General features: G+C 42.0%; 1 protein-coding gene across 7 annotated transcripts in view; it reads left to right on the top strand.

Moving 5' to 3' along the window:
* Positions 1-27818, top strand: part of PLCB4 (phospholipase C beta 4) — a 420918-nt gene that overhangs the window by 268881 nt on the left and 124219 nt on the right. For all 7 annotated transcript variants that reach the window (XM_067707497.1, XM_067707492.1, XM_067707493.1 and 4 more), the window contains 3 exons: positions 23274-23354; positions 24161-24220; positions 25220-25363. In XM_067707497.1, the coding sequence (XP_067563598.1) occupies positions 23274-23354; positions 24161-24220; positions 25220-25363 (285 nt within the window). The remainder of the gene's footprint in view (positions 1-23273; positions 23355-24160; positions 24221-25219; positions 25364-27818) is intronic.

Raw genomic sequence — 27818 nt, 5'->3', positions numbered from 1 at the left:
CTTTATTCCTGTCTTACCCCTAGGTTCTTCATGACATTTTTTTTCTTAAATTCCATATATATGTGTTAGCATATGGTATTTGTCTTTCTCTTTCATGTCCTTATTAAAGGGCTGAAGACCCCATCTCCTGGCTATTCAGGGCTCACCCCAGCCTTTCCTAGAATTCCTAGGTGCCTACGGCCGCCTTGTGATCACTCAGCTCCTCAATGCCTTCTTACCTCTCTGTTCCCAGGACTGTTCCCTACTCTAATTTCTCTCCCTAAACCCATTATATCACTGAACCTCAGGAACAAGGATGTTGTGTGAAATAGGCTTTTATTAAAAATTTGGTGGTAGCAGAGGAGAATTACAGCATGCAGTAGGAGACAATAGGTATCATGAGGAATAAATTTCAGAGGTCAGCAGGGCAACAGGTGTCTCTCTCATTGCCTTCTTTTTTGCCCCACTCTTCCACCAAGAAGCATTTTCCTGTTTCTTTTCTTTTTTGATCTCTCCCTCAGAATCCTTTTCTAATACACCCTTTTCCTTTTTCACATATGCCTCTTATTCCAATTAGAAACAAACAAACAAAAAAAACAACAAAAAACCAACTCCCTCTCAAACCAAGGAGGAAAATGGGAAATTCTGGTCCCTTCTCATCCTGAGAAGTGTGGTTCCTTGTCCAGCTGAAACTCTCCCATCCAGACTCTCCTGAGACCTCCGCTTTTGCGTAACTTTGAAGGGCAATGGATATACTTAAACACACAAAAATTTTAAAGACCTTTCTCCCTTGAAAGAAAAGTGGTCTGTCGTCCTTCTAGAGAAGTGGTCACCAGCAGAACTTTGCAGTGATGGACATGGTCTGTACCTGGGCTGCCTGTTACCACATGTGAAGAGGGTTGTGATGCACAGTTGGTAATCTCAGGGCTTTGTCCTCAACCTGTGCACAAAATCTAGACTGCACTTATTTTTCTTAGAGTGCAAGAGTTTCTCTTTAGCAAAATTAATTCAGTTTGGCATTTGGAAAACAAACAAACAAAACAACAACAACAGCAAAAGTGGCCAGTGAGACTGAGGAACTGAGGTTTTATCTTAATTAATTTTAATTAAAGCTTACATAACAACATGTGGCTGGTGGCTCTCTTATTGGACAGCACAGTTTTCTAGACAATTAGCTTAAATTACAACCAGATTTTAAAATACCATCCTCTTTCCCCAGCACGCAGAAAGAGCTCTCAGTTTGCTTAACTGGGATCTGCAGTTTCATCAGCCACGTCTTCTTAGTGGCAGCCAGAGCAGAGATTTGAATGTTTTATAGCTGACTTCCCTCCCCCACCACCCCACATCCCAAATCCCAGCTTGGGTTGGGCTGCCCCTTTTCCTCACCTGTGGGATTTTGTATCTGAGGCAGGCTGCCGGGTTGGAGTGTCCTTTTCTGGAGAAGCCTTGGTCTTTATTACTAACCCCTCCCACTCACCATCCCCCAAACCCTCCCCTGCACACACACAGAAACGGAGCCCCTTGATGCTCACAACTGCTGCCAGGAAAACAGAAACAGTTATGGTAGCTGCCAATCCCAGAGGAATATGGAAGTGCAGCATCAATAAAAGCTGAAGTGAAGCCAAGTGGGACAGGCCGAATTTGGCCTCTTTCCAAGGTAGCTCTGAAACCAAACTGTAGGGCACTCAGTGAAGCTCCAAAAGGCCCAGGCACCCTACATACCCCAGGCTGCACATCGGTGAAGCAAATAATTTAACAAGTGTAATTTGCAAAAAACTAAAAACACATCCTCATAGAAAGTATTTTGACTGAAAGATTTATTTAGCTCCTCAGTGAGGATACCAGCAGGATGATAAGTCTAGTTATAAGAGCACTGGAGGAAAAGAGGAAAGGAAAGCTGCAACAAGCTTTGTCAATTAGATACAAAACCGGTTACTGCCCTGGAGGGTAATGAAACCATAACCCCTGAGGCTGTCTTTTCTACCAGACACAAATCACATGCATCCCTTACAGAACAAAAAATGGCTGCAACTTATCTAGTTAACTTCAGAAAAGCTGGGCCCTAAACTACAGTAAATAATAAGTCAAACAAAAGGGCATTCTTCTAGAGAAATAAATCATCCTTGGGTGGGTCTCTAGACAGCGTTCCTGTATAACATGGAAAGGACACATAGCCATCTTTTTATCTCATTCCCAGTTTCGGGTGATTTAAACTCAATTGCACCCACAGAGTTAGGATATCCAGCTCAAAAAGTAGAAAGTGGAATTGTAGCACATTATTTGTATTTACAGTGAAAGATTCTTACAGGGTCGTCATAATGATAACAATTCTGATCATATTTATTAGTCTTTCAATGTTTAGAGTCAACCTAATGGTAGACAAAATATTTAATTATTATTGATGAAACAGAATGAAAAATCTATTAACTTTGTCAGTGCAAAGTAAGGGTATAGACAAATCTTGGAAAGGAGAACTAGTTGGAGACACAGAGGAAAAACCAGAGGCTTAATATTCTCAGTGAGAGGAAATGTTGATAGTTGACGGTGCATTAAATAGAGGCTTCTGTCTATTATTTAAAGCCAATCACAAAACCAAAAAGAATGTGATTTCACATTTGGAAGGGAGAGGAGGGAAAGTAGGGAAATGAGTTAAATTGAGTTCCATTTCTGAGTTGTTATCCTAAGGAACCTATCAATATTCCTACGTGTGCCTGGTGGATAATTAGTTCAGTTATTCACTGTCTTGCCATGAGTCCTGCTTTCTTCAAGCTCCAGTCCCTACTAGAATTGGACATTTAAAACAAAACAGAAAATGTGTTATATCAGTTTATTGTCCACCAAATTACGTCCAGATGTCTTGGTTTGATACTGCAGGCCCTCAGCATGTGGCCCCAGATGTCCTACCACCCTCACCCCCGTGCTTTCCCCCCCACAGTCACATTGCAATGAGGAAGGTGGTAGATTGTACCCCTTGTGGGGTGAGGAGACCAAGGTGGGCAGTGGGTCCAGGGGACTGACCGAGAAGGCCTCAGAGAGCAAGCCCCCTTCGGTCTGCATATTGGTGGGTGAGTCCATTAGCGGATCAAAGGACAGCTAAGATGAGGGGACAGTCGAGCTCCTGCAAGGGCATGGGTGTGGGATGGGGGCGTGGCTTGTCTGTCTGGGGTAGGAGGGCAGGTGGTGAAGGCAGGAGCTGCAGCTGCAGAGATGAGCAGTGTCCCACCATAAATGCTTTACTTTCCAGCCCAAGCATTGGCACTAGATCCTGAAGGCTCTAGGGACCCTTCGATGGATATTTTTTAGCAGGAAAGAGTGAGGTCTGAATATGACTGGAAAGTGGGTCTGGCTGATTAGTTGTATCTGGGAGGGTAGAAGTGGGATTGAAAGGCTGGATAGACAGTAATTCAGACACATGGGAAATAAGAGGAGGGGTGGAAGATGGAAATGAATTAGAGGATTTTCTAACCTGGTGGATGTAGAAGGTGAGGGAGAGTAAGAAGTGTAAAACAAGGTTGGGATTTCCAGCCCAGGAAGCTGGGTGGGCTCTGATGCTGGCACAGAGAATGTCAGAGAAGGGGTAGTTTATGGATGTGCTCATGTGGTTCTTCTTCATGAAATGAACGGTACTTATCACTGTATGTTCTGTTGTACCCCAGAAGCATTTTGCATATACAGAAATCACATAAGTTTTAGTTTAAAATAAACTGCACAAAAAGAGAATTGACAAACATAGTAAACTACCCAAGAGGATGAACAAATGGATGCATTCTGTTCCTTCCTCCGTCCTCCACTCCCAGGGGTGCTGTTGGCATCCTGGCTGGAGTAGGCGTCGTGAGCAAGGGCATGGTATGAACAGAAGTCTGAGAAGTAGGCAGAAGCCTCATTGCGTACAGCAGCAGTTCTGAAAGTGTGGTCCCCAAACCAGCATCATCAGCATCACCTAGAACTTTATCAGAAATGCACATTCTCGGCCCATCTCATGGATGAATCAGAAACTCCGGGAATGGGCCCAGCAGTGTACGTTTTAACTAGTCCTCTAAGAGACTTGGATGCACATCTGAGTATGAGCTCAGTGGTCATAGGACAGGGATGGGGAGCTTGGATTTCTTTCTGAGTGTTATGGGAAGCCATTTTCAACAGGGACTGACGTGATCTGGTTTACGTTCTGGTGACAGTTACTTTGGTAGCTGTGTGGAGAATGGATTTGTAAGGGGCGGGGTGCAAAGTGCACACCAGAGGTACAGAGTACGGTTAGAGAACACCAGGAGTTTAATTTAACGAAGGTGAGCTGGAATCTTAGCCCTTCCTTTTACTTGGTGTATCTCTACAGGCAATTTTCTTAATACCTCTGTGCTAGAAAAGGGGAGCTAGGAAGGTAGGTGGGTCTGAAGAATATGTATTGTATTTCAGCTAAGGATCCTATGATTCTACACCTACCTGCCTTCAGTTACCTCTCTCTTCATCATCATCTTGCGACCTCTTCCTCATATGGTAAGAAAGGTGTGGCCAGAGCCTGAGCACTTAATCACTTAATCACGCTGAAACAATCCGGAGCTGCAAGAGCTAGTATCAGCCGGGGTTTTGCAAGAACGCCCGGACCTGTTCCTTCCTCTAGGCCCTCCTTTGAAATAACAGTGCTAATAACATTATCTGCGCTTTCAGACCCCCCAAAGCTTAGAGACCATTGTCATCCAAGCAGGACGTGTTTAAGGAAAGGTCTGTATGGTTTGCAAAATTCTGGGAAGTAAGTGCACTTGAAGACAAAAGACTCTGATTTGAGCCTTGACCCTGACATTTACAAGTTATGACCTTGGGCAAGTCCTTTCACCTGCCTTAGTGAGCTTAGTGGGCTTCTAGGGGCAGAAAATTGTGGGACGGTAAATACATGGTGAAACTAATGGAATATCAGGGTTATTTTAAGTAAGGTTTGTGCAGACACATCTTGGTGCTGACTTTCTTCTTCATGGCCACAAAACACCCTGGAGGGGGACTATATGGAAGGCTTTATTTCTCAGAAGTTTCTGCTTTAATTAGATAAGGGAAGCTCTGACCAGGTTTCTTTCTGCATTTGTTGATTCTCAATTGCCTTCGGCTCAGAAAAATCCATATGCAAAGTGGCATATATTGGGATGGCACGTTCTAATTCCCTTCAGTGATTTAGGACAGCAACCATTTATGTAGTCTGAATCTGTGGGTCAGCCATCTGGGCTGGAATGGGCACACTCAAGTGTTTGCTGGCCCAACTGGGGGCTGGCTGATTTAGGATGGTCTTAGCAGGACCCTCTCATCTCCACCCCACCTGGTCTGTCATCCTCCTGCAAGCAGATGGAGCTTGTTCTTTCCTGCACACAGCCGAGTTTCTGCTGCATGCTGTAGACCAAAGTAAGTGGGGACATTGGGAGGGGCTGCAAAGTCACCTTGCGAGCAGCGAGATTCAGGGAGGGGTGAAGGAGTGTGTCCCTCTCTGCAGTCAACCACGGTTATTGTAGGTACTCTTTATGTAATCAGTCATCTTGCATTGAAAAGGCACAGAACAGGGGTCAACACACTTTTTCTGTAAAGGACCAGATATTAAATATTTTAGGTTTTGCAAGCCATAGGGTCTCTGTCACAACTACTTAACTTTGTAGCATAAAAGCAGTCATAGAACATTCAACAATCTGTAAATGAATGAATGGGCTGTGTTCCAAGAAAATTTTATTTTCAAAAACAGGGCTGTGGTCTGCAGACACCTAGCTTAGAAGACGAATAATGATACATAGAAATGAATAACAAATTAGTTTGGATGGTGATGATGATACTTTCAGGTAATTACTTTTAGCTCAGTCATTTTCCCTTATGAATGTACTATTAAATTTTCAGTTTAGTCTTCCTCAGTTTTGTTCCCTTTTCTCTATAACTGTATTGGCTTTTGCTGAATAATCAGTTACTCTTGTCTAAGATGCTCCAGTTTTATTTACTTGTTTCTGCTTACTCTTCTCACTTTTATGTTTTTTCCCTCTCTGTGAAGTTTCTTTGGGTTTACATTTCTTCATTGCTTCACAAAGGTAGAAGATAACTCTGTTCCCTGGAGGAATAGGAGCATCTCACCCATGAAATGGTGTCTGAGTCAGTCTCATGGAAAACTCTAATACTTGAGATTCATGCTATTCAAGGGTGTAGGAAGGACTTATTTGTGGGAAGATGAGACATGCATCCACTAGGAAGCTAGAGAAGGAAATCCGGGAGGGTGTTCAATTTACAAGGAGCTGGTGAAAACAAAATGAAGCAATACAACACAAAAAGAAAGTGTATAAATAATCAGTAAATCAAATGTAAGGAGCTAGCTGAGGAGCTACTTAGGTCTCTGGAGTCTGACTGCTATGCTAAAGAATTTAGTTAAAATTCAGTGGCTAAAATGACAGTGCTTGTTTTTTTTGTTTTTAACATTTGTTTTTAATTGAAATGTAGTTGATTTACAATATCATGTTAGTTTCAGGTGGACAGTGCTAGTTTTTTATTGCTTTTTTTCTACCTGAGTGTAAATAGGAAAATGCACAATATCTGCTCCTTCAAATCTTGTCTGTAGCTGCAGGGGAGCAGGAGGTCAGTGGCTGTGGTCAGGCATCCTTTAATTAGGGTTGACGAGCGCAGCCTTGTGGATCTCCAGCCTGATGGCGATGGGGCCCAGAGAACATCCTGGCTGCATTCTGTTTGGGATCACACTCTGTTCATGCGTGTGGCCTGGCCATTGAATTAATGGAGTTAATTCAAGTGTGAACAAATGAACAGTCAAATGAAATATACAGCATATTTTAAAGTGAATCATTTTGAAGTCCGTTCTCAAGTAAGAAAATGGCATTTCTTTAAACTCAGTTTCATGTGAATGAATTCCCTACTTCTAAAAATGATGATAAATGTTTTCGTTGTTATTGGTTTTGGTTCTTTTTAGGGAGGATGCTTTTCAGTCCTTATGTTCTCAGAGAGACAGCAGCAAATGGTCTTGAAAAGCAGGGTTTTAGTTCCCTGCCCAGAAATTGAACCTGAGTAGCCTGGATGTAAACCAGGAATTCTAGCCACTAGTCCACCAGGGGCTAAAGGCTAAAAGCAAAGAGGCCCTGGCTCTTGCCCCATTTGAAAACAAGAATGTTTCAAGGAGGCAAAAACTGTAAAATCAGGTACAAAATTTATTATTATTAGCACGGCACAACCTGTGGGAGAGCACACAGGGAAGCTGTTTATGTAAGGCAGAAGCAAGGCAGAGATGCGCACCCAAAGAGAAAGGGTGTGGGCATCCTCCCTAATGAGGAGTGCAGCAAAGAGGCGGTTAAATCATTTATATAGGGCAGTTTTTCCAGGTCGTTGTTTACCTTGGGCCAATTATCTCGTTTCTTTTCCACACCTCACCTGTCCTAGGACCCTCTCCAACATGCATGCGTGTGTTTTTGCCAAGATGGATTCCAGCACAGAGGGCTGTGGGAGGTTTGAGATCATCTATTATGGGGTGGTGCCCCCTCCCTTTTGGCCCCAGAGGAGCCTTTCTACACATGTGCAGTCCAGGGAGTTCTCCTTGACCTCAGGAGTGGTCATCTTATCTCTTTATTCCAGCAGAGCTCAGCTCCTGCCATTAACTTTGTCCTTGGCGTGTCTAAGGAAAACAAAGCTCTAATTTTACTTCCCTTGGTAAATACCAGCTGTCCAGCCAGGGCCCACCTCCCTCCTACCTCACTTGCAGTAGAAATAGCTGCCATTGTGAACCCTCACCAGGTGCTCTACAAATGGTATCACTGTGTAAGTTCTCTACAGACATTATTTCATTCAAGCCTCCTAAGAACCCTGTTGTTAGGTGGGTCTTTGTAGCCTCATTTTACAGATTACAAAATCAAGCCTTAACATGGTTAAACACCTCACCTGAGGTAACATAACCGTTCACAGGCTGAGCTGAAAGATGCCATGCTAGCTAGCCTGCAGTGGTTCTCAAAGTGTGGTCCTTGCGGCAGCCTTAGCTGCACATGCAGAACTTGTTAGAAGTGCCCAAAACAGGCTCCACCCCAGACCTACTGAATTGGGAATGGAAACTGCAGGTGGACTCCAACAGTCTGTGTTTTAAGAGCCCTCTGGGTGATCCTGATGCAGCTCGAATTTAAGAACCACTGGGCATAGGGCAAGGGAAGGAGTTTTAGACTTCCTGAGAAGGAAAAATAAATCCATTTAAAGTCCTTTACAACTAATCTCCCCAAACAGGCAATTCAGATAAACAGGGGAAGACTGTTCACTAAAAGAGACTTTTCTTTTTTCCAGAGGAGTTGAACCTATTGGATTTTATTGAGCTCTTCTAGGTGCCAGGCACCGTGCTAAGCACTTGACGTCAATCATCTCTTTAAACCCGCAGGTGGTTGCGAGGATTAAATGAGATTGTTTTCCACGTTATACAGGTGGGGAAAGAGAAGCTTAAATCAGTTAAGAAATTGCCTACTACCCAACATGTATTCATGGACAGAGCCAGTCTCCAGAACTGATGTCTTGATGAAGAGAACATACAGGAATCACAGCCATCAGTACGATGACTTGACATCTTGGAATGGCTGCCATTTGCAAATGATGGGATTCGGAATATGCCACCCCCAAATATGGCACCTTTAGTATATTGAGTATTTTAAGGTGAAGGAGTTTGAGAAAACAGTGGAATCAGGAAGGTCACTCTGACCTTCCCATCTACTCCCCTCCTCTCCTCTGAAACAGGTCATAAAACCCACATGTGAGAGGTATGCTTCCTACTCCTGGATGAAAGGGGGGTCCTTATCTTCTGAAGAAAAAGGGGCTCTGAGAAGAATCTGAACAAACAGGCCTTCCGAAGCCCCCCCTCCCAGTTTATTACACTTACCTCATACTCCTTGACTCTCATATTTCTCCACAACTGTCTACTTTTCCGCAAACCCAGCACAAAAATATTCAAGCTTAATTGTTTCTTCTAGTCCTCGTTTTCTTATAAGGGCTCCCAGGTCACCTAAAACTTATATTAAATACATTTATATGCTCTTCTCCTGCTGATCTGTTTTGTCAGTTTAATTTTCAGACCCAGCCGGGGACCCTAAGTAGGTCAAGGAAATCTTATTCCTTCCCTACACAAAGAAACATATTTTGGGGAACTATGTATGATTGAAAAAAAAAACAAACTACCTATTGAAAAATCACTTTCTGAAGTTCCTTAATGAAGGCTGTTTAACTCTTTTAGTCACCGATTTGCTTTATCTATTTAAGACCATAATTATTATATTACTACAGCCGGACGTTCTTAATTGGATTCTGCTAAAGAAATGAGGATGGGCAAAAAAATTATTTTTCATTTATTTGCCCCTAAGGGCAAATAACTGCCTCATAAGCAACCCTAAAAATGCTAATACCTCTACCTTAGACTCAGTGAAAATCAGCATTTAAGGATAGAAAAGTACTAAGCAGGACTTTCTTAGTCTTTACATTTTGTGGGGAAGAAGACCCCACACAACTAGATAAAATGTACTATATGAGGGGCTTCCCTGGTGGCACAGTGGTTGAGAGTCCGCCTGCCGATGCAGGGGACGCGGGTTCGTGCCCTGGTCCAGGAGGCTCCCACATGCCGCGGAGCGGCTGGGCCCGTGAGCCATGGCCGCTGAGCCTGTGCGTCCGGAGCCTGTGCTCCGCAACGGGAGAGGCCACAACAGTGAGAGGCCTGCGCACCGCAAAAAAAAAAATGTACTATATGAAAGGAATATAATATTTCCTTTCTTTACTTTTTTTTTACATTTCCTTTTTTAATGAAATCTTTTATTTACTTTTAATTTTTATTTACCGACTTATAACAATTTTTATTGAAGTATAGTTGATTTACAATGTGATGAACTTATTTTTTAATTTAATTTTTAAATTTTAATTTAATTTTTAATTTTTAATTCAATTTATTTTCTATTGGAGTATAGTTGATTTACAATGCTGTGCTAGTTTCAGGTGTGCAGCTAAGTGATTCAGTTATACATATTTCCATTCTTTTTCAGATTCTTTTCCCATATAGGTTATTACAGAATATTGAATAGAGTCCCCTGTGCTATTACATTTCCTTTCAGTCAGTAGAAATAGACGTAACATATCCTCAGCAGGGAAACCTGTCTTTTAATACTGAATATTGATTCTGATAAATTAATAAGAAACACATGGTTTTTAAACTGCTTATTCTTAAAACCATAAATAGTAGGCAATTGCTCTGAAATCCTGCCTCATCAAAACATTTAATGAAGCGGATAGGCTGAGCCAGAATAGCTTCCCAGGAATGTAAGCCAACATACTCTTTCTACTGAAGAGTCACCCTGAGGACACTTTTGCTGCTGCCTCCAGTGCTCTCCTACTGTGGACTGTCTTCTTCCAAGTACCTAAAAGGGCAGGTGATTCTCTCAACTTTGGTGAGATGCAAAAAGGAGCCTAGTTTTCGGATGCTCAGCAGAGCCATGTTGCCAGGATATTGTTTGCAAATAAAGGGTTTGTACTAAGTGGTATTTAGGGTAAAATCTTTGCCAGAGAACTCTTTCTTGAAGAGTTTGAAGTACACATAGTTGGTTAAGGGCATGGGTTTGGAGTTAAACAGAAATAGCTTCAACTTGGGCTTTGCTGCTCAAGAGATCTAACCATGAGCCCGTCTTAAACCCACTAGGCACTAAGCCACAGCTTCCTTGTCAGGAAAATGGGGGTGATAATACCTACCTCACAGAGACATGATGAGGAATAGGTAAGATGGATCTTTTTACAGTGTAAGTTGGAATATACGCCTCTTCCACTTTAAACCTTCAGTGGCTTCCTACCTCATTCCAAATAATTTCCAGGGTCCTACTTGTCCCCTTACAAATCCCTTACAAAACCCATCACTTCATTGTCCCATTGATGTTCCCTGGAAGTATTAGACACAAACCTCAGGGCTTTTGCACTTGCAGCTTCTGCTCTGACTGCTCTTCTCCATGTATCATCAGTTCTCCTGGTTTACTTCCTCACTTCTTTCCAGTTTTCCTCAAAGTCACCTCATCTAAAGAGGCCTTCATCATCATCTTACTTAAAAAACGCATGTGCCCGTGCACACACACACACACAGCCCTTACCCTTTAGATTTTTTTACCTTTGCATTTATCAATTCCTGATATATTATTTATTTGCTTGTTGTTCATTGTCAAAGTCACACATAGACTATAAACCAAGAGACAGATACATTGTTTTTGTTTACTGCTGTGTCCCCAGCAGGGAATTCATTCATCACCTCACAGATATTTAATAAGCATCTCTGATGATCCAGCAATTCCTTGGTTACATATCTGGGACTCAAATTGATTGTTATTTAAATGGTTCCTAATTTGTAAAGACTTTTAAGGGTCCTAAGAAACTGGAACTGGAGCTCCTTTAGGGTGATCTAGAGAAGGGTTAGCAAGAGAGCTCATCTGTGGCAGCCGTGGAGCTGTGCCATTTACATCTCCCTCCAAGACAAAACTCACTAGGCGTGGAGTCAGTGGGACGGCCTCCGCTGCAGCATCCTCACCCCTGCGAGGTTCAGCCGAGGCTCCCAGCCAATGAGTGACATGGCAGAGACTGGAGCCGGCCCTTTCCTGCCCCAGGTGAGGCTCCTCTGGTCGGTGGTTGTTGCTCTGGGGCTCCCATCCACCTGGCGGAGACGCTCTCACAGCTGCCCTGCAGTCTGAGACCCTTCCTACCTGCTCATCCTTCCTCCCTCCTCTGCTTTCACAGTCATTAGTCCTGCCAGTGTGGTTTGAAGGCTCTCCCTGCCTACTCCTGTTTCTTCTCCCCTTTCTCTTTCATACGCATTTCCCGTAATCAATCAATCAATTCCCCGTAATCAATCAAGTTCATCTTGGTGTCTGTTCCTAGATGACCCAACTCATGCAACAGCCCTTCTCTCAGGGTAGAAGAGTCATGTACTAAACCTTTGGACTGCAATTTTCTGAAGCCAAGTCTGTGCTCAGAATTCTCTAGGTTGGTAGCAGTGGTCCTCCATGTGCATGTGCCAGTGATTTCTGCACCTCTTTTAGACACAATAAAAAGTGATAGAACCAGGATTGGTCCTTAGAGCCAGTGGGGACTGTGTATCTTTGAAGCCTAAACATAAGCTATTTCAGAAGATAAAAGTGGAAAGGGAGCGACAGAAAAAATGCATTTTTACAAGCTGGACTATTTAAGTGGGCAATGCCAATATTCAAAGGGAAATTCCGTGAAAGTTATTTGAGATTCCTTTCCTTTCAGTTACTCTATTCAACACGGACTGTCATCTCCATTTGGCCATAGTTCAAAATGTTATTTCTTTGATCAGCCTCTTTAGATGTATGTCTTCTGTGTTGCTATATGTATAATCCCTGGCTCGTTGTAATTTATTATTCTGGAACTGAATGTGTTTTTATTAGAAGTGGTTTACTGAAAAGAAGGATTTACTAGCTTATGATCCTGTTTTAAGCACTTATGCAAAGCACATCTTCTGATGTTCTTAGAATTTTTTGGAGGGGGAGGATGTTAAAGAAAACATTATTCATGACACTTGTTAAAAATAAGACAGACTGTGTTCAGGAGACTACTACAATGGGGGTTTTGCAGAAGGGGAGAGAATTTGAACTCAGCTTTGAATACAATAAAGAAGAAAAGATTTATAACCAAGGAGCAGGTTGGGGGGTGGGTCAGTGGATGGAGAATTACTAAGAGGAAACATCAGGGGTAAGGAGAGATTTGGGCTAAACCACCCTAATAGGATTCTTGCTGAAGGCAAGCCAGGGTGATCAGACATCACCTGGGAGATGGTGGAGGTTGAAGAACCAGATCAGATACTAAGGGTGATCAGATACTGAGGGTGGAGGATTCTAGCTAAATCAAGTTATTAGCAGGATTCTTGCTAACACTGGGCAATGCGAAGACAGACACAGAAGTCCAAAAGTCAAGGCCTATTTGGGAATAAGATTCAGAGGAGCCTGACTAAAGTTGGCTCAAGGAGAGAATCTGGGGTGGGATGTGTGTGTGGTGGTGGTGGTGACATATGTTTTTAATGTTTGTTGTAAATGTTTGTTACAAAAAACATTTCTTTTCCTCCCTGGCTCTGAGTAAGCTGGTCTTCTTTCATTTTTCTCATTTTAGTTGCTACAGCAACTGTTTTGACTAACATGACAGTTTTCCTGCCCAAGAAAGTTACTTTCTTGAGTGACCACCCACTCCATCGAAAGGCATGTTTTGTTGACTTTCTTCTTCTTTTTGCACTCTGAGAGGTAATTGCCGAATATCTTAGGAATAATTTCTTCAAGTGTTGTCTGGCAAGAATCAGGGAGCCTGTCTCAGCGCCCTGCTACAAGACAAGAGCCCTCGCAGAGTTTAAGTGTTCATACTTGGTCTCAAAATGCCCACAACAGAGATGCTTCTGGGAGAGGGAAGGACAAAGAGAGACAGATACAGAGTTTGACATCTCAAACTGGCAGACCTTAAAAGTTAAGACCCAAAGATTCAACATCTCTATCTGGAAGTAAAAGAGAAAATGGAGATTCCTAAATATTGAGGACCGTAAAGTGAGCAGACAGAAATACAGAGTTTGACTCTTTCAGGTGGATCATTTGAGCAATTCCTTCTTCTTCCCAAATTCAGATCCTAATCGAGCTGATCAGCTTCTCACAGAGCCAAGGATATGTCAGAGCCCTTGTTAATAACAAACACCATCAGGCCCAATTTCAGTTTCTTTTTATTTTGCGGTACGCGGGGCTCTCACTGCTGTGGCCTCTCCCGTTGCGGAGCACAGGCTCCGGACGCGCAGGCTCAGCGGCCATGGCTCACGGGCCCAGCCGCTCAGCGGCATGTGGGATCTTCCCGGACCGGGTCACAAACCCGTGTCCCCTGCATCGGCAGGCGGACTCTCAACCACTGCGCCACCAGGGAAGCCCCCAGTTTTTTTTTAAAAGATGACGTAAGTCAGAAAAGGTGCTGTTCCTTCCTCTTGCCCGTTTTCAGCAGACTTCGTCGACTCTCCCAGGCCAGGTCACTTTGAAAGTTGATGATGTTCTTCATTTCTGACGTCAGAATAAAATGAAATGAATGGATTAAATCCTTCTACTTGTTATCAGAATAAGCGTTCGCTGTATTTCACGATCATTGCTGAAATCAGCTCTCTAAATGCTCACGGTTGGCTACTGAGAAGGAGAACTTTTCATTTCTGCTTCTGTGGAATTGAGAACCCAAGATAGATAGTAGGTCCAGCACCTGTAAAACTTGCTTAACAATCTCTTGATCGCCCCTCACTATCTGAGAGCGAAATCAAGAAGGTGCCAGGCAGGGGCTCCCAACACAGGGACGGTCTCCTCTGGTCACTACTCCCCGACACGCCCTTGAAGAAGGAAGGACTAAAACTTCCTTCTGATGGCTTGCCCTCTGTGCCTGATGTGGACTGAGGCTGGCTGGGGCACAGAAGAAAGCCTGACCTCTCTGTGCAGAAACCACACTTTAGCGAGTCTAGCTCCACAGTCATTTACAATCTCTGGGATATCCTCACGTGTAGACCTCCCGATCTGCATTCTGGATCAGTGGAAATAAGCGCGCACGGTACCACTGCTCATCATGAAGACCCACGTGACAGAGATGCTCTCCCCACCATGATGTACTGATAGATATAATCCTGCCACATATTATCTGTGTCCTCTGGGGAGACTTGCTAACCTCAGAGAGAGTCTGTAAGGTAGGGGAGGCGGCAGTTACCACATTTGTTTCTTGGATGATTCATCATAAACAATACTAGCAACATGAGTCATAGTCACGGTCACTGTGTTCTTATATTGATAATCAGTAATAATGTAATGGGTGCAGGTTATGCATCAAGCCCTGCAGTGCCCACAGGTGGCCCGTAAGATGTGTTATTGTTCATGCTGCCATCCCTGCTTTTGGAGATGAAGAGACGAAGCTCATATAAGCCTGTAAGTGTCCAGCCACGTTTGGATCAGGTCTGTTGGACCCTAAAACCAATGTAACATGCCCAGTAGTTTCAGGTGTTCATGAAATGGGCTTCGTGCTTATTTACACATGTTTCTTCCACATCCCAAAGTCAGCTGTAGTATAGAAGTAGGTGCCACTAGATAAAATGTATTAGGGATTTAAGTTGAAGACAAAAAAAAAAATGGGAAAGTACATCAAATTAGGGGTAAAATTAACAGGCAGCCACTCTATGGGCAGCAAAAATGTCCCATAAAATTGAAAGAAGTGAGCTGCAGATTTGCTACTTTTGATCATGGTAGCCAGAGTAATGCAGGAAAGAAAAACAGTTAATAGGATTCAAACTGTCTGTCAGATTACAAGGAACGCAACAGATTAGGAAAAATAACTTTTCTTTATACCAGGATCCAAGAAAAAATTCTGATAGCTTTCTACAACAACCGGTAATAAATACAGTCTGTACAGTTCATGGAGTTCACAAGAGAATCCTTAAACATGATGTAACTAGAACTGAAACATTTCCAAAGCCCTTCTGATCTGAGTGATGGTTACTGGCCTTCAGTGACAAGGAGAACAGCAAAGCCTCCTTCAGATGTGATGCTGAGCAGTTCCCTGGGCCCACTCCCTGACAATGTCTCTTTCTCACTTACAGGTCTCAAAGCAGGCGCGATGCAAATGCCTGCTTCGGTGTAGCCATCCATCTCAGCTCTGCCCCGCCAGCTACATGACACAGGGCTGACGCTTAATTTCCATACCTCAATGGCCTCCTCCTCTGTAAAGTGGGAATAATAATAGTACCTCCCTCACGGGAAGTTGGGCGGTGAATAAGTTAATGTGTACAAAGCTCAGACCATTGCCTGGTGCTCAGTTAGCATTGTTTTGGTGGTAGTGGTTTATAATGTTATTTATATTTGGTTAGACCCTTCGTGGCCTTTCTCTAACTCAGACTTCACTTGTCCCTCTTCAGCCTTAACAAAGCCCTTTCTCTTCCTCCAGTGTTGATCAAACCATGTTTACCCAAAGGTGGAGCCTCCAAGGCAGTGTTCATTCACTGACAACCCAAACACCCACTGATTTTAGGCAGACTGGGACCTGCTCGGCAAGGTTGACAGGGTAGAACAGACACAGGCTTTGGAATCAGAGAAACCAGTTTGAATCCCAGGTCTGTTATTTATCCACTGTAGCTTTAAAGAATTGACTCTCCTTCAAACATTTTTCCCCTTATTTCTAAATACTGCGTGTCTGATAAGGTAACCACTAATCATACCTGGCTGTTTAAACGAAAATGAAAAGTTCAGGGCCCCTGTCACACTAGCTACATTTCAAGGGCTTCATAGCCCCACATAACCTTCATGGCCTCCACGTTGGGCTGTGTTCATCTGGCACGTTTGCATCATCACAGAAAATCTGTTGAAGAGTGTTGGATAGTAGCCCTGAATTACACAGTAGTTTTCTCCTAACTATTACCAGTTATTTGGCATTGACCTCGTCCCAGGCACTTGGGCTTTCTCAGCTTTGAGAGCCATGTGAAGTTGGTATCAGTTTTCTCAAGTTACAGGTGAGAAAAGTGAAGCTTGGAGAGATGAAATGGCACCAGTGCAAGATTCTCTGGCAGATGCCTGGTGCGGAGGCTGACAGTCAAACCCAGGAAGGATAAGCTACAAGGTCTGGGCCCCAGTGCACCTCCTAGGGGTTCACTTTCTCAGAAATCAGGAGGCTCATGATGGAATGTGGAAGTCCTCACTCATTTCACTCCTTCTATATTCTAATCTACCCATCCCATCACAAGCACAAAAGAGGCCCAGAACAGCTAATGTTTAATTGAAATAATGTGAAGTTAACATGTTTATTAACCAACCCCAAATCACTATCCCTTCCCAGTAGTGAGACTTGACTATTCCCTGTTTGATGATGCAGGCCCCACAGTAGAAAAATATAGTCATTCACAGTTAACTTAAGTAGTAATTGTGGGTGAGAGAGCAGGAGAGGGAAAGGTAAGAAATAACCACAAATCACAGTTAAAATAAAATCAACCACCTGTTATTGCCTGTTATCTAGAAATCCCACCCAAATACTTTCCTCCTATTTAGAGTATTTGGCCTGCTGAGATTTCTACCACTCCATATGCAAAGAAATGGTATGAAATGTCGTTTAACCAAATCACTTATAAAATTGAAATAAAGGAAAAATATTTTTAATCTAAATCATTTTGAAAGTAACTTGAATCTTTGAAAGATAAATTGTGATATTGAATGATGTTGAAATAGCAAGTGTTAGGGGAAAAATACACTAAAGATAATGCTGAGACCACAGCTTTTAAATATACTCTATCCTTGATGAAATGGGGGCAGCATCTCTGGAAGCCCCTAGGGGCAAAACCCCTCAGAACAGGGATCCTTGAGGCAGGAACAGCTTCTAACTGTAGTGATTCCAGCAAAATCATGCTTCTTGCTTCTTCCAAACAGAATGCCCTCCGATTACCAGCTTATCCGCTTTCACAGGAGTTCCTGTTCCTTTCACACTGTCTCTCCCAATGGCCAAAGGAAAGAGCTGGTTTGGGCTGGATGTGTTAACTACTCCTTGAGCTCTAAAGCGTGACTAATGAGTTTTAACCAAGTCCTATGAGAATTGAAATTCTGAGCCCCCTGGAAGAAGTTACATTATGGTTTGCGTCCTTACCAGAGGATCCCACTACCATCTGTTATTTGCAAACAAACAGATTTGTGAAGGAGCAAGGGCCCAGCTTCCTTTGACATCTCCCCTGCCACGCTCAAGTCTGGAGGAAGATTTTCCTGACAAGGGAACTGGGGATATTATAGCTTCAGTGTGGTCACGAGGCCACAGTCCAAGTTCTGGTCAGTACGTACCTGTGTGAAATTTAAAACTGCTATTAGGGGAAAAGAATAGAGAATGTGTGGGAGGTGCAGAGAAATCTAAATAGGTTGGGTTTCAGTTCCTTTCAGCGGATTGTCACATACCCCTCAGGTCTGTTCTCTGATTTTCATGGGTAGTTTGAATCCACTTGGTCTGAGAATTTTCCGGTCACAGTCGACAAGTTTATCGTGGGCCTTGTTGGAAACCTTGTCATTAGCATCTATCACAGCTCCTTACAGGTCTCACTGGAGAATTTCTGTGCTGGCAGCTGATTCTCCTAACATCTGATGTTTTTTATCTATGAACTAAATGGACACCTGGTAAATGATATTTTTTCCCCTTTTGCTTTTGTTGCTAGGGAGCCCAGTGCCAAATAGGCACCTAATTCTCCTTGTGTAGGACCTTTTAACAAGTACTTCTAAAAGCTCTTCTACTCTGTCCTTATTTTGCAAATTTGCCTTTTCTTCTCCTTCCTTAGAGTTCTTATCCCATTTTGCAAAGGATCTCTTTGCAGGGGCCACACCCAACCTCTAAGATGAGCTTGTATGACTTAGAAAAAGGTGCTGCTTGCTCTAAGCAGACAGCCTCAGGGTGGTGCCCTGGTATTTGTATGTCTGTCCGTGGCAGCCCTCCAGGGACTGACCCTGATGGGCTCTGGGCCTGGTGCAGCCCCCTCAACTTGAGTAGCTTCTTGTTTATGTTTTATATATTGGCCTACTGTGATATATTTCATTTGAAAAAAAATTCTTTTCTTATTTTTTAAGACCATGAATTTAGTTTCGGTGTGTCTTTGATGTGCTAGGTGCTTGGAACACAAACGTGAGCAAGAAAGTTTCAAGGACTCTGCCCTCACAGAGGTTATATTCTGATGTGGGAGCCAGGCAATAAATCAATAAATAGTGAAATAATTGCAGACTGTGTTTTGTTGCAAGCAAGGAAATAATCAGGATACTGTAATAGAAAATAAAAATAGAAAATAAAGTATTAGGGAGGTAAGGGAAAACCTCTCTGAAGAGGGGATAATTAAGACAAGACCTGTAGGATGAAGAGGAGCTAAGGACAGTAGGAAGAGTCTTCTGGGCAGGTGGAACAGGAAGTGCAAAGACCCTGAGGCTAGAAGAATTTAAGAAGTTCAAGGAAAAGAGTCCTGATGGTTGTAATGAACAAGAGGGAACACAAAGGCAGAAAGTGGTGTGAGATCAGGTCTCTAGGACCCAGATTAATGCAGGACCTTTTAGGCCATGCTAGGAGTTGGAATTTTATCCGAAATATGATGGAGAACTATTAAAAGTCAGTGACTTTAGTGAACTGATTAAAAGTTTGGAGAATCAATATGGCTGCTGTGGAAAGAAAGAGTAGAAGTGGGAAGATCAGTCCATGGGAGATGCTAGGAGTTGGGATTTTATACTAAATATGCTAGGCATTGGGATTTTATCCTAAATATGATGGGGATCTACTAAATGATTTTAATGAACTTATTAAAACTTTGGAGAATCAACATGGCTGCTGTGGAAAGAAAGAGTAGAAGTGGGAAGATCAGTCCATGGGAGAGATGGTGATGCTTTGGACCAAGGTGGTGGTGGTAGAGATGGAGCAAAATGGATATATATGAAAAATGCTATGAAAATGAAATCAAGAATAGAAAGTCAAGGATGACTCTTAGGGGAATTCCCTGGCGGTCCAGTGGTTAGGACTCTGTGCTCTCACTGCCAAGGACCAAGGCTCAATCCCTGGTCAGGGAACTAAGAAAAAAGGATGACTCTCAGTTTCAGTAGATGGATAGATACTAGTGACATTTATTGAGCCCAGAATGTCTTGTGATGGAGAGACTTAGAGAGATAAGGGTGAGGAGTAAAGAATTCAGCTATGGATATGTTAGTTTTGAGACATCTGTGTGGAGATGTCAAGTAGAGAGTTAGATGTCTGAATTGGGAACTCAGAGAAGACTGGGATCCTGTTATAAATTTGGGAGTCATCAAGAAATAGATGGTATTAAAGCCCTGGGGTTAAAGGAGGTCTAGGAACGTAGTGGAAATGAGAATTCCCAGAGCCAATTCCTGTGGAACATGTAGAAGTTGGGTGTAGAAGGAAAAGAACTTAAAGGAACAGAACACAGTCAGAATATCAACATTCCAGAGCTTCCAAAAGGAGGGAATAGTCAGCCACTCAGAGATCAAATCAAAGGAGAAAAGGAATGTGCGCACTGCATTTGGCAGCATGAACGTAAGTCATGGTGGACCTGGCAGAGAAATGTTAGCAAGTGATAGAAACAGAGGGCAGATGGAATTGGTCAGAGATGGTAGGGAAGGGAGATAGTAGAGACAATGGCTAGAGAAAGACTCTTCAAGATATTATGCCCTGAAAGGGGATGAGAGACATGAGGGAGTAAATGAAGGAGGAAGTGTTGATGGCTAGAACATATTTGTTTGCTGATCAGAATGATCTAATAGAGAAAAAAATTGAGTATTGGGTGGTGATAAACAGAAGACTGAAATCCTTGTGTAGGTGAAAGAGGATGGAACCTGGAAGAAGATTGAATCTGGAGCAGAAATGGGGGTATTGACCTTTGATGGGAGAAAGTGTGCTTTATTAGGAGTAAAGATGGAGAAAGTTCTCATCTGAAGAGTTTCCTTTAATCAGTGAAGCCCAGTAATTGGCTGGGAGTAAAGGGGTATGAGAAGAAGCAATGAGATAGGCCTTTCAAAGAGTGGGGAACCTTTTAAGAAAGAATTACAAGGTTGAAAGTCATGTTGACTATCCTTTTGAAGCTGATAATCTTGAATTTAAACCAAAGCCAGACAGTCCAGTTTTGTGGTTTTCTTTCATCAAGTTCAGCAATAAAAAAATGGACAGGGTGGACTTAGTTTTTTGGCCAAGAAAACAGAAAATGAGACATAGGAGTTGAGGGTGTCTGTGAGGGAATGATTGTAATATTGGACCATGGAAATAAGCTAGACAAGGATGGAAGTAAAAGGAGGAGAAGTCTGGTGGTTAGTGAGAGATTGGCAGGGTTAATGAAGAGGAAGTTGCAAGAAGTCAAATTAATACAGAAGAGTGAGGACTGTAGAGCTAGGGGCTGAAAAACATCAGATGGAAGGGTCCAAGAGTGGGATGTTTAGGAATCCAAATTTCCAGATGGCGATGGTGAGGTCTGAGGGTACTAAGTATTTGAGAGAGGAAGAAAGAAAAAACTCCTTGCAGTTAAGAAGGCCAAGGAACTGAAAGTTCCACATCAAAACAAGCTGGAAAATCATTCTTATTTATCATGTATATTTCCTGGATCATCTCAAATCCTTATTTGGAATTGGATAGGGTGCACATAAGTAAATAATAATGAGAGTAGCTGATTCATTGTGCATCTACTCTGTAAATACCACTTTAGGTCATACTTCTGAACACTGAAATTCTATATTACCGTTAGGATATTACTTGGGAAGTATTCTAAAATGTGTTCATTCTCATAGTTTAATTAATTGATTATTCTCATTTCTCAGTCAGTAATGATATAAGACATTTTCGTTCAAGTTCAATACCTTTTTGTATGACATACAACACCTTTCTTATCTAGCCTTATTTATGTGTCTAGTCTCATCCCCTACCATCCCCTTAAGATGTTCTAACCACACCAGCTCCTCAGAAGTCCCCACTGGCAGGTCAAGCCTACATGCCTGCCATGCTGCTTCACCTGGATAACTTCTGCTCATTCTCTAAGACCCATCTGAAATGTCAACTTCTGGGTCAAGCCTTTTCTAAAAAGTTGAACCATCTAAAAGTGTATTTTTGTGGGTCAAAGATATCACATATTGGCAATTTCATGTTGTTCATAATTTGCTACCAAAAATATAAAACTGAACTACACGTGAGGGATGGTAGCTACCACTTGCTGAACTGTAACTATGTGATTCACATTCATGGTAAAAATATAAAGGTACTTTAAATTTATCATCTCATTTCATTCCCTGAAAGGTAGGTGTAAATACTTCCTTTTGTTAGATAAGGATTCTAAGACTTAAAAAGGGTCTTTGCAAGAGAAGGTAAATAATAAGTGGCAGAACTGGGTTTTGATTCCAAAAGCAAAGGTCACATTATGCCCCTTCCTTCGTCTTACTCATCTCTGTGACTACAGTGCTAAGCACGAGCCTGGTACAGAGATGAAATACCTATGATAATTCTTCACCTATTTGAAAACTACCCAAACAAATTTAAAAGTTGGCTTTGTTCAGGGCCCCTGCTACTCTAAATTCTGACACGTTAAGGTGGCCAAGTCTCTTGACATTGGGTTTACCTTGATGAATGTTGCTGCTCCTTGGAATTTGGAAAGATATGTTTTGGTGGGTGAAGCTGAGAGTCTGGACTACAGTTAAAATCTTGAATCCAGTAATTGCTCTTTGTTTGAAGTCACACCCTGCTCCTGTTTGCCAGGCAGGTTCTCTATAGCAGTGTTGTAATTATCTAGGAGGACAAGTTCTTTATATCACGAGAAGAACAAGTGGATTTGTTGACACGTGGGTGCCAAGTCTTGATGTAATGCAAACGGAGGGCAGAAGGTATCTGGATTCATTCCCTGAATGCCCTTTTGCTTCCATTGACATAGAACTTTCCTGGTGTTCTTAAGAAAAGTGTTGCTTTCTTGCTAAAATAAAGACCAGGAATCCTTTGGCAAATACAACTTAGCTGCTCTGGGTCCCCTGCATTCATCTTTATTTGAATTTTGATTCTGTAGTTTTCAACAGAGTTCCTGATGTCCACAGCAGTGGTTCTCAGACTTTAGTGAGCATTAGACTCACCTGGAGGGCTTTTTGGAACACAGATTTCTGGTTCCCACCCCAGAGATTCTGATTCAGTCTATCTGGCCTGGAGCCCTAGATTCTGCCAATTCAATCAGTCTCCCAGGTGAGATTGAAACTGCTGGTCCCAGGACTACACTTTGAGTAGCTTAAAATCTTGCTTAAGTTCTGGTTTATGGGACACCAAGTGAGGTTGAATATAAAAGCAAAAAGCTCAGGAATTATCTGAATGCTGAATTGTATAGACAAAAAAAAAAAAAGAAAAAATCAGTGACTTAAAAAATTATCTCCTGATTTCTGACATTTTGTTAGAGACCAGCAACAATTCCTCTTGTGTGGAGGGATACTAGTTGGCTGGAACTTGGGAGTCCTTCTTCTTTCCAGGAGCTCTTTTCCAAGATCTTAGAGCAAATTTCTCCTCTGTGACCTTCAGAACATTAGTGTGTTTTGTTCTTAAAACTACCCTAAAAGAAGATGCTGTATAAAATTGATCAGTCTTTCAATGCAAAAATGAATGCAAGAAATTTTCAAAATGAAAACATTACATAATATAATAAGAAATGTGGTCATTAGATTCAGGATGCATTTTTCTTTTGTTTAGAGACTAAAAGATATTTGCATTTTTATTAGATTCAAAATGGTGTGAGTCATGCAGATCAACACATTTCTTTTTCACAGGAATCCTTTGTGTTTGAACCCAACTGCCTCTTCAAAGTGGATGAATTTGGCTTCTTTCTGACCTGGAGAAGTGAAGGCAAGGTATGGCTCAGAAAGAGCAAGCTGTTCCTTCTTGCTCTCAGGGTGAAGGCATTTCATTTTTCAACAAGTGATGGAGTGCCTCTTGAGGGCATGGCCCCTATGCTTATTCATTCGTTCAAGACTTTTAAAAATGTGTGCTAGGAGTTAGGGATACATTGATGGTCAAGGATGTGATCCTCATAGATTCCAGCCTAGGATCAAAGTCGCATATCCAAAAAAAAGAAAAAAGTTACAAGTCATTGAGAATTGTGAAAGAGAAATTCAGGTTGTTACAAGAGCTTAAACAGGCAAGTCTGATTTAAGTCTTGGGAGTTAGAAAGGTTTCCCAGAAGAGAGATGTTCAAGCTGAAGTCTCAGGGGTGCATTTAAGGGCATTTTCATCTGGTTATACCCCAGGACTTAACACACGGCACAATGACACATTTCATGAACCTTTGGGTAAAATTTACAAAAAGTAGAATCAGAGTTATATAAAAGCTAGCATAGTCCCACTTACTATTTCATGTACACACATATATTTAATAATATACATACAGTATTAATGTTATTACATGTATAAAAGTAACATTTTATAAACATTTTATAAATAATTATTCAAAGTTGCATTCATACATATATTTGAAATGGAATGTTTGAGGCCTTGACTTTCTGACTGTTGGAAATTATTATTATTATTTGTTTTTAATTCCGCTTCTGCCTTACTCTAGTCAGCATTGTCTTCATCATCACAAACATTTGTCACCTTGTCTGTGCCATAGGTCTGGCAGAATTTAGGCTCACTGCTATGCTAAATTCTCTCTTTGCAGGAAGGACAAGTTCTAGAATGTTCTCTCATCAACAGTGTTCGACTGGGAGCCACACCAAAGGTACCTGTGATTGGTGTTTGCTGGTCTTCTAAACACAGAATGCTGTTTAACCCGTTACTGCCCCACAATCATCAGCTGGGAATGAAGGACAAACACAGTTTAGAAATCTCATCATTAGCTCACCTTGAAGGCTCAGTTTGCCTCTGAGAGAAAAAAGAAGGAAAGAGCGCGTAAATCAGCCTTCTTCACAGTGATTAGTTTGAATAAGAAGCTGTTTGCATAGTGGTGCTAGGAATTTAAAAGATGTTTTTTCCTAGAATATTCTAGCACAGTATTTATCCCCTTTACCATAATAGCCCTGCAAGTTTTTAAATGTTCAAAACGAAATTATGTTCCTCACTTTGTTTTTTTATTCTTTAGTGACCCTCTTTTATGTTAGTTACAATCTCTGGGTAACCATGTTGGCATTTCCCCCTGAGTTCTTGTGGAGGACAAAACCACTATTTTTTTTGCTAATTAGGGTAAACTTTCACAGTTTTCATTCCAGATGAGGATGCCAGGGCTCCTAGAGGTGCACACACTCACTCTTCGTGTCCAGACTATTTGAAAGACTTAATCTCATTTTTGAGTAACTTGTGGTTGCTGGTTGTGGCGATGCCCTGCATATTTGCCTGAATCCTCAGTGACTGTTCTCTGTGAGAGATCCCTTTGACCTTTGTGGACGCGAGCAGGTCCCAGTCAGAGCCTTTCTGTCCTGTTGCCATAGTCCGGGTCCTCCGATAACTACAACCAGAAATCGAAAGAAAGACCCTCCCTCCCAGTCTTCTAAACCAATAATTTTATAATACTTTTCTTACCAAATGAGTCTCAGTCATGTGTAGTGTTAAAGATTTTACCTCCAGGAGTTTTAGAATAATGCCAGATATCTGGGCATTTTTAGATAGAAAAAAAAAATTGCCCTAATATATGTTTTTTTACATCAAACATAGTTTCTTTTTACCATCTTTCTGCCATGCTCTGTGATCTAATGTATTTTTTCCTCTTTGTCTACCTCAATAGGATCCCAAAATTTTGGCTGCTCTTGAAGCTATTGGAAAATCAGAAAATGACCTGGAAGGGCGGGTAGTTTGTGTCTGCAGTGGTACAGATCTGGTGAACATCAGTTTCACATACATGGTGGCTGAAAATTCAGAAGTAACTAAGGTATCCTCTGTGAAACAGCCTCCTTCCCTCCCCCCCTAATATGTGGTGCACATAATTTTGCATGTATAATTGTAATAGATATTTTAAATTGTAAAATAATTTAATTTAAATTTTAAAAAATGATTCCATTGCCTTGCTGGAACGTTGGTCTAGAAAATTCAGCAAGCACAATACCCTTTTAGCACGTCCCTCATGTATGCCAAGAGCCCGAACACCTACTGTGTTATGTTGTAGGAGCTTCTCACACTGGAATGTACACAGGAATCACCTGGGATTTTGTAAAAATGCAGATTCGGATTCAGTAGGTCTGAGGTGAGGACAAATCCTCCCTTTCTAACAAGCTCCCAGTTGATGCTGATGTTGCTGGTCTGAGAACCACAATTTGAGTAGCAGCACTGCCCAGTAGAAAAATAATGCAAGCCACAGATGTAGTTTAAATCTTTCTAGTAGCCACAGGTTGAATTAATTTCAGTATTTTAGATTCCACATATAAGCGATATCATATGATATTTGTCTTTCTCTGTCTGGTTTACTTCACTTTGTATGATAATCTCTAGGTTCATCCATGTTGCTGCAAATGGCATGATTTCATTCTTTTTATGGCTGAGTAGTATTCCATTGTATATATCTACCACATCTTCTTTATCAATTCATCTGTCGATGGACATTTAGATTGTTTCCATGTCTTGGCTATTGTAAACAGCGCTGCTATGAGCATAGGGGTGCATGTATCTTTTCGAATTCCAATATATCATATTTTAACCCAATAGGTCATTTTAACATGAAATCAATATAAAATCAGTTAACGTATTTTACATGCTTCTGTTTATACAAAGCCTTTAAAATCTGATGTGTATTTTTAATTCAGATGGGCCACATTTCAGTGGCTGCATATGGCTAATGGCTACCCTGTTGGACAGTGCAGGTCTACGTGATTAAGATATCTACCCCCCGCCATAAGCTATTAAAGTATTGGGTTATAATCCATCATAATACTGTAACCAGCCTACTATTGCCCTGGCAAGTGAGTCTCAAAGAGATTTTGGCCAAAGTAGAAAGCTTCAAATTTAACTCACTTTCCTGCAAGTCATTTGTCTTCAGGGTGGTTTTACCTGTGGATGGAGCGCCCATTATCTTTGCATAATATGTGTGAAGAGGCCTGGGCCTTTGCTCTACCATTGCAGAAATGTGGCTTTAGGGGAGTGGGAAGGGGAACATTTTATTTTCCCATTGATCCTGCAGGTAGAAGCTCACTGCAGGGTCGAATGAGAAAGGCCATCATTAGAAATATTGAAATTTAGAGCCTGAAGGGAATATATAGGTAAGATTATTTGATGAAATGGAAATGAGAAGATTTAACCCTGGGCCCAGAGCTAATGGGTGCAGAATTGAGTTCTGCAGATTCCAAGACCATCTTTCTTTCACCCTCACTCACAAAGTGTGGTCCACATTCCAGCTGCATAGGCCTCACCTGCGAGCTCCTTACACATCAGAGTCTTGGGTCCACCCAGACCTACTGATTCAGAATCTTCATTTCTAATGAGGCCCCCCAGTGACTCATATGTGCATTAAAGTTTGAGAAGCTCCCAGCTGTGGCTTTGGGTCCAGGAATGGATGTTCCATGGGAAATGAGAGCCGTTGCTTCTGTCCTTGGGGTGGTTTGGTTGGTTTCATGCTGTTTTCCCAGATCACCTCGCTTTGGGGAAACAGATTTTGCCTTCAAGTTCTTTCATTATTGTGCTCAGATCAACACCTTGTTTGAATGGTTTCTTGAACCCTGCTGATCTAAACAAGCGTCGTTTCTTAGAGTTCACGCTTACGTTATTTGCTACAGAGGTCTTTCTGGTTGCTATTTGCAATAACAACATTCAATCCCAGAAGTCCATGCTGACCACCCAGGAAGAAAAAGACTTGTTAATCAGACAGAGATATTTAGCTGCCTGAAGTTTTGCAAAAACACAGTTCTCTAGAGCGGTATGCCCTGGGTTTTGTCAGTGCGTCATATTACAAGAAACAGTATGACTCCTGTGAGCTTAAGAACATGGGCTTGGGACCAGGTTGCCTGGGCTTAAATCCTTGCTCTTTCTCTTCCCAGCTGTGTGACTGAGACATGCAACTGGCCCCTCTGAGCGTCACCTTCTGCATCCATAAAATAAGAACAATACCAAAATGCCTGCTCTTAGGATTGTTGTATAGATTACGAGTTGTTACATGGAAAGTGCTTAGTGCACGGCCTTTCTCATCCAAAGCCCTCAAAGTGTGTCTGCTATTCTGATCACAGGGTCCTAGAATTTTAGAGCTGGAGATGGAACTTAAGCAGAGCTTCCCACCACCTCATTTGTCAGATGTGGCAAATGAAGCCAAGCAGTTACACAACAGGCTAGGCCAGAGTCCAGCCTAAAGCTCAGGCCTTCTGATTTCCCGAGTGATGCTGTCCACCCCACCCCATCCCTGA

This window comes from Pseudorca crassidens, chromosome 15 (genome assembly GCF_039906515.1).
Source record: "Pseudorca crassidens isolate mPseCra1 chromosome 15, mPseCra1.hap1, whole genome shotgun sequence".
Lineage (NCBI taxonomy): Eukaryota > Metazoa > Chordata > Mammalia > Artiodactyla > Delphinidae > Pseudorca > Pseudorca crassidens.
The sequence above is the reverse complement of the archived record's forward strand: the minus strand, read 5'-3'. Positions and strand labels throughout refer to the sequence as shown.